The following is an 8,071-nucleotide window of genomic DNA, read 5'->3' as shown; positions in this document are numbered from 1 at the left end:
AACCCAAAGATATATATATATATATATATATATATATATATGTATATATGTATATATATATATATATATATGTGTATATATATATATATATATATATATTAGCAGGTCGTCATTGAAAATGAAGATTCTCTATTGACTAATCTGGTTAAATAAAGGTAAAATTACCCAACTTTCTGACTTCCCTTCTTCTTCTTCTCTGCAGTTCTTTGTGTTTTGCCACAGTTTGCTGCAGCTGGCACAGCTGTTGGTGTCGGGCTACATGAAGAGCTCCATCTCCACCATCGAGAGACGCTATGGCCTCTCCAGCCAGAAGTCAGGAGTCCTGGCTGCTTTCAACGAGGTCAGAACGGGATGCTTCCTGCAGTTTGTTCTCTTCTCTGCTCGTAAACATCACTGCTCCTCCATCTTATTATGTGCAGACTATAAAGACTTATAAAGAGCAATGTTGGTAATTTGGAATCTCCATCTCCTCATTGGACCCACGTTTCAGCCACAGTTCCCGAAGTCTGCCTCAACTAAACTCAACTCAACTTTAAGTCCAACATAGGTCCAGAATAGGGCCCGCAATGGTCTTACATTTGGCTATGATATGGCTACATAATGGGCCATAACTTGCTTCCAGGTCTACTTCACTGCTGTATTTAGGCAGACTGTATGGGCCGGACTAATTTTGCTATGTGGGACGTATCTTTAGAGTTCTGTTTTTAAACTCAGACTTCATTCAGCAAGAGTGATATATTTCTGTGTGCTATGACCTTTAACCTGCACGGACAACAGCTCCTACACTTCTGACTCATGTTTATTTTCCCGTCAGAATAAGACTTTTGTTTGTGTGTCCAGGTGGGAAACACGGTCCTCATCGTCTTTGTGAGTTTCTTAGGGAGTCGAGTCCACCGGCCGCGCTTCATTGGAGGAGGAGCTTTGCTGGCCTGCCTGGCCTCGCTGCTGATAGCGATGCCGCACTTCCTGAGCGGACCATATGACTACACCGACCGCATCAGCTGTGAGATCAAACACACAAATCCCCCAAAAAAGCCTCTGAAATAGTGATTCTCATCTTGATTTGATTTGATTAAAAACTGGGTTTATTCCTAAGAAACTGGATAGAAGGAAGATACAAGTTAGTTAATTCCTATGGAAATTACCCAGATCTTCCGCATATGACAGCTGATAAAACTGATAAAATCATTTAATCGTGCAGCTTGTCTAGACTTTTCAAACATTATCGGATCAAATTCTGATGGTGAAATGAGTCATTTCGCAGGGGTTGTGACGCTCAACAAAATAGATGAGATATTTTTCTTGCTCATCCATATACGACCTCTCATTCTGATCTCAGGACAAATTCAGGACATGAGGCTGGAACAATGTAGACTCACCCTCCCCTTCTGTTTCCCATCAGCCTCCGGGGATAACAGCTCTGGCCTCTGCCAATCAGAGAGCACCCTCACCACCTCATCGTCCAATCAGAGCTGCAGCCAGAAGGAGAGCCCCGCCCAGCAGGTGGTGTACCCTCTGCTGCTGCTGGGTCAGCTGCTGCTGGGTATCGGAGCCGTCCCCATCCAGCCCTTTGGCATCTCCTACATCGACGACTACGCCAGCAAGAAGAACTCGCCGCTCTACCTCGGTGAGCTCACTGAGGAAACTCTGAATTATCCAAACAGTCCGGTCCTGGTTAGTAAAGTGAACCACCACCAGAACAGGTTTTCCAGTCAAAGAGATTTTAATTATGCTAGCTATGCAAACTTACCTGCCTGCAGTAGTGGAGACAAACAGCAGTTAGTCTACCCATCACTTACTGACTGATTAGCAACTAGGTGTGGAGCAGCACATTTACATTTAGTCACTTCATGTGTCTTCTGATCTGATATCGATCCAATCTAAAAAAAATCCCAGTGTAAATGCAACCAAAAAGCATTCAAGGTGGATTGAAATCAAGTATGTCCTCAGGCAGCTGAAGGTGGCTAAATTAAAGTTAGTGGCATCATGGATCACGTTAGATGGGGAAGTCATTTTGCAAGCTAACCTTCGCCAACTGACCTATCCACTCAGATAGATGTTTTGTTGGCAATACAACTAGTGAGCAAGCAAGCTAATGGACGCTAGCCTGAATAACAGTCTGATCAGCACCAGGAGTCTGGATGAAGCTGGCTGCCAATATTTTAATACGTTAAGTTATTGCCACCTGTCTCACCTCCTTAAACCTATTATAATTGTATTATTAAAAGAGCATTATGTAATCCACTTTCTTTTACTTCCCACTGTTAAATAACAGCGGTGTAAAAAAATTTCTCTGACTTTGAACATTATTGGAAACATTTGGGATAATGTGTCATTTTTTTCAGGTAACGCTGCGTTTCATCGGTCACCTGTCAATAACAATTTAGCTTTAGTCTCAGCCTGTTAGTATGATGTCGTAACCTGGGACATTTTAGCTTCAGCCTACGTCTGTTGTTATTCAGTTGGAAGCCACTTTTTTACCATCCACTGTTTAGATCTTGGTGGTTTTCAACTCTAGATTTGAACCGGGCTAGGCTATGATCGAGATGTTTCCCAAGCATGCATTTGGCTCATTTTCTTTTCCTTGTCTGATCTGCTGGCTCTCTGCTTACCTAACAAACCTGTTTTGAACCTGATCCGTGCACAGGAATTTAAATGTCAACAAATCACCTGAACTGTACCTCAGTGTATTACGTTTCCCTCAAAACGAATCTTGCTGTTACAGATCAGTTCATATAAACGTAACTTCTAGGAGACAGGGCTGGTCACTAACAGATCTGAATGGCATCAGTCAGGGTTAGGGTTACTAGCAGTCCAACATAAAATAATCTCTGACACTCTTGCTGCTTTTCTTCACACAAGCCAAACAATAAAGTTATTATACTTTTCTCCGACTCCCAGTTAATCTCCGCCATGAGAGCAGAGTTTTGTTATAACCTTTACTTGGTCCCAGACTTAAAATAGGCCTACAATACGGCGACACAAGCTTGCATAAAACTCAATAATCACTTTTAGTTACAGGAAGTCTTTCAGCCAGCAGCAACACATTATCCACCTAATCTCATGTTGGCAAAAACAAACTCTTTCAGCCTGCAGCAACAAAACTTAAATAAATACTTGACGCCTTCCCTCCGAGCCCAAAGAATAAAAAGTATGTTATTTAAAATTTATGCCACAAATCAAATAGTTTTTCCTGAAACAAATAACACAATTATTCCCATTCCCAAGTCAACCCTTAATTCCCACAGACCCACTGTCTTTGATCCAATCAGGCTGCCGGAGAGAATCATAGAGAACTAACATTACATTATTGAGCGCTGGTTAGTAAAACGGATATGAGAAATAATTGTATTGTAGTTTGTTCTGTTATTAAATTGGCGTTACATTTGTTAAACAATGCATTATGACTTGAAACTCCAACGGAGAGTCCAATTCTTTTCTTTGCTTTGACAGTGTTATAACACACATTGCAAGCAAAACAACCACAAACACAGTAGCATTAGCATAGATTTACTAAAATGTTCAGCAACTAGAAGCTTTCTAGATATTAAAACTCTTGATTGCTGTCATCTCTCAACTTCGAGTTACTAATAATATCTTTAATTCTTTCTAGCAAGCATTAGCAGTGAAATTAACACTGCACACAGAAAAAAACCTTTAAGGTGGTTCAAGCAGACAGACTAAAACCTCAGTCACTTCTCTTCTGACAGCAGTGGTCTTCATCGATGTTCATGAGGTGTTTCTTGCTCATGCTTTTCAGGAATGCTCCTCGCTGTGACCTCCATCGGCCCGGCTGTCGGCTTCATCACCGGCTCCATCATGCTGCGCTTTTATGTCGACTTTGACAAGTTATCCAAAGGTGAGGAGACACAGCTGGGCTGTACAAACCTACACAATACCTCGAGTACAGTCAAGCTCATTTATAACACTTGTTTTAAAAGGAAGGGGAGGATTTCCTGTATGTGTCACTAATATTTGTGGGATTTCAGTCTGTATAAGTGTGAAAACACTTGAAAACACTGAAAAGCTGATTAATATTGGTCATTTCCTCACTGCAGATATAAAAACACAGAGCAGAGAGTTGCTAATAAAGGAGACAAAGGAAATAACATTCATGCTGTCTTACTTATGTAATGTGTATGTTTGTTGTATGTTTATGTAATATGTTCAGTAGTTATTAAGTTAAGTTATTTGACAACTGGTCAATCTTTATGTGTCTGAGTCAATACAGGTTCCCAATGGACTTGAGACCAAAGAAACAAGAAAAACAAAAAAACATGTAATATTCTTCATCCTTTGTCACTGTTTCATAATTGACTTAGTTAAAACGTGAACAACGTAAATCTGCCAGAATGTTATTGATTATAACTCAACCCCACAATCCGGTCTCACTTCCAACTTGTCAAATACTGCCACTTGGTCATTTCTGGACGTGCCCACCGTCAAAGTCAGGTGACGTAGCATAAAGAGTGAGAAAGTCCACACATGGAGGAGGTGGGGTGGCTTGAACAAACACAGCTGTGAAACCGAAAGTTAACAACATACTTTAAGTATCATATGTAAGTTATATCAGGCACATAACCCTAACCCCTTTCCTAAACCTAACCAAGTAGTTTTTGTCCCTAAATCGTTTCACAACATTAACCACTCAAGCTGTATTTTGAAAGTGTAACGGGAAGTTGCAGATTTGTAATCTGTAATTGCTAAATTGACCTTGGACGCTGCACGTCCTCAAATCATGCTAGAACGGTACCTGAAGCTTCATATTTTGAGGCGGAGGGCCACTGACCAAGCAGCATTATTTGATGAGATGGCAGTGGGAATGTGTCCACACCTGCACCCCAGCAGCAGTGTTGTGAAATAACCAAACAAAACCCAGTCTGAAGTGTTTGCTTGAAAAACACTGAAAGATTAAGACCTCCAGTTCAACAGGTGTTTCATACAGGGGAGTGTCAACCGTTGGGACTTTGTCACCATAATGTTTGTCCCAGGTAAAAATTCAGATTCATGTCAAGACTGGCAACAAAATTGCACAGGTGTGAGTCACAACACAAATGACGTCTTCCACCAGTTCTAGCTTGTAAATCAAAATTATAAGCTGATACTGTCATTTAGAGCAGATGCTTATTTGACACAGTTGCAGCTTCAAACTGTTGCTTTTTTCCTTTAAATTGTTTTTACACTTTAAGAGTGTTTAGCTGAATAATTGTATATGTGTATTATTATAATTGCTACTAGTTACAGCAGTAATAGTTTTACTGTTTACCTTTACTTAACCAGAGATGAGACTTATTGGAAGTTTTACAGAAGCAAAGACAACCCAGACAAAATAAATGGATTAAAATTAAGGTAAAATATCAAATATCCTAAAGTGATAAAATCTACAATTGTAGAGTGATCTTACATCTGTGTCAGTGATCTTACATCCAGGTACATATCAGAGACATTACACCACAGAGAGCTCACTGCTTCAGGCTACAGTGAAGTTTGATGTTAGTAGTTTGTTTAACAGTTGTCTTTAAGGTAAATCAACACTTCACAACCTGCCTGACCTCCATTTGTTCGTGTAGGAAATAGTCGTGCAGCCTCAGTCAGAACCTCGGTCAACTCCCTCCTTTCCTGTACTTAGATAGGGTTATGTTGTGTTTTGGGTTGTGCTGAATTAGGGCACTGGCACCATTTTTGGTCTAATTCAGGCACTTGTTTAACTAGCTAATTAGCAAGTGTTTGCCAACATTATGGAACTCATACTGTATGTATATTAGCATATGTAGGCACAGGAAAGGAGGAAGCTGACACGTTCTGACCGAGCACAGAGCAAAAAATGGCAGGACTTAAGAAGGGTCAATATCATCATGAAAGTATACCGGAAATTCAGCTTTTTAGATATAATAACAGTAATAATGATAATACACTTTATTTATATAGAAACTAAATTGGGTTTTTTAAAGTGCGAAAACAACAGGAATCAAACACTAAGGACCATCACTGACAATATATAGAATAATAACTGAAATAAGCAGTAGCAATAAATAAAAATGAAAGATAAAACAATTAAATAACATTAAAACCATGGTTAGAGAGACCTTTATGTTTACCACCAGGTTTTGGAAACCACCAGCAAATTCCACTCATTCAGGATTTAAAAATAAAAATGTCACTTTTAAATCCACACAGGAAGTACAGAGGAGAAAGGATCAGTGTTATGTGTTCTTGTTTTCTGATACCTCTGAGTCCTTAATGCTGTTTTTATATCAGTTGTAAAGAGAAGAGAAAGTGTTTGCTGCAAACGGAGAAAAGGAAGTTACAATAATCTACGAAGATTAAATAACACATCAACAAGAACACAGAGCATTGATTTTTGCCAGCTCTGCTCATATTTCGGGACTCACACAGTTTGTTGATGTTCAGTGAAACTGGTTGTGTGAAGCCTCTGAGATTAATGGAGCATGACTTTCTTTAGAGGCTTGTTCAAACACAAACTTGTTCCTTTACACCACGTGGGGCGTGTGAATAGAGGCAGGAGGTGATTGTGTGATTGTGTAAGTCAGCGTGTGTGTGTGTGCGTGTTTATGCATCCATGTATAATATGTGTGTTTAGGAGGACGTATGTGTGTGTGTACTTGTTTTTGCCCTCACCTTGTTGGGACCAGTAGTCCTCATGGGGACCAAAGACTTTTCGTCGTCCTCGTTAGGAGTAAGGTGTGAATATCAATCAATCAAACTTTATTTGTATAGCAGCTGTCATACAGTTGAGTGCAGTTCAAAGTGCTTTACAGACGACTGACAGGAAGATTATAACACAGAATGGACTAAAAATTAAATACGGTAGATTTAAAAGTAGAAATAAAAACAAAAATCGATTTTACAGGTAAAAAGTTTATATTACCTAAAAGCTATACTAAAAACTAAATAAAATAAACAAAGAAAGCAGGCAGAAACGATGATGTTGAAACAAACATTTGGTCGGTTTTTAGTTAACGTTAAAAAATGTAAACACTTCCAGCTGCTCTCAGATTGAGGTTAGGTTTCTGCTAACATAGAGGCTTTATGACCTATACTGCAGTCAGCAGGGGGAGATAGAGAGGGTCTGGCTCCACTTTTGGATGTTTTTGTTATGATTAATGCTGCAAAAACAATAAATTTGAGACAGAAACTTAAGTCTTAAGTTAAAATATCCAAATTTGGTACTACAGAAAACCTAACTAACTTCATCAGGAAACCCTAAATACTCAATCTAACATTGCTTATGCAGTTTTATGATGTTACTTAGCAACAGATAGTACTTCTCATCTCACCAAACTAAAGGCCTTTTTTAATATTGGTTTTCTTAGTGAAACTTACAAAAAATGGAACAAAACTATGATTGGAAATTAACGTCGTTGTAATGCGTGAACTAATAAGATTCCCCACAAGTAGAAAAGTAAACACGTGTTTGTGTGTGTGAGCATACTGAAGAGTTAGAGCAGGGGCCCCAAACTATTAAGGGACATTTTGTTGGTTGCGTAAAAGCAATAAAAAAAACAGCCTTACAGATTACACAACACTATTTGGTGTACCATAGGACAGTTTATTTTTGGTTTTGGCAAGTTGCCTGTGTAACACACTTTTACTATTATATGTTTGGATAAGAACAACAGGAACTGTTGATCAGCCTAAATCAGACCCTAACTCTAATGGTTACCAAACAGTTAAGATAGCAACGTTTGGCACCTGGACCTTTACCTGGAATGTGAGGACATTTTAATTGTGAGGACGTTGTCCGGTCTTCAAAAGGTTGTTTTAGGATTGAGGTTACATTAGGTTAGAGTAGAGTCCCCACAGGTACATAATTAGAAATGTGCATGTGAGCATACTGTGCGTCATAAGGAATAGAGGGATCACTGTGTGACTCAGTTGTGGATTTAAACCAGTATTTTTTTGCTAAGCCAGTCATTTGTTGCTGCTGGTTTTATGTGACTCCACCGCTGGACTGGCCATCGGGCATACCGGGCATTTGCCCGGTGGGCCGATTTTGGGCCGGGCCTTTTTTATTTTTATTTTTTTATTATTTTTTTACTAATGGTACTAG

General features: G+C 39.3%; 1 protein-coding gene across 1 annotated transcript in view; it reads left to right on the top strand.

Annotated features, from left to right (window-relative positions):
- Positions 1 to 8,071, top strand: part of slco2b1 (solute carrier organic anion transporter family, member 2B1) — a gene marked incomplete in the record, with an annotated part of 34,179 nt that overhangs the window by 18,613 nt on the left and 7,495 nt on the right. Inside the window, 4 exon segments of the mRNA XM_035666438.1 lie at positions 203 to 340; positions 841 to 1,003; positions 1,403 to 1,627; positions 3,761 to 3,859. Of these exon segments, the coding sequence (XP_035522331.1) occupies positions 203 to 340; positions 841 to 1,003; positions 1,403 to 1,627; positions 3,761 to 3,859 (625 nt within the window).

Source organism: Morone saxatilis, unplaced genomic scaffold, assembly GCF_004916995.1.
Source record: "Morone saxatilis isolate NCDOM2014 unplaced genomic scaffold, NCSU_SB_2.0 Contig20, whole genome shotgun sequence".
NCBI classification, from domain to species: domain Eukaryota; kingdom Metazoa; phylum Chordata; class Actinopteri; family Moronidae; genus Morone; species Morone saxatilis.
The sequence above is the reverse complement of the archived record's forward strand: the minus strand, read 5'-3'. Positions and strand labels throughout refer to the sequence as shown.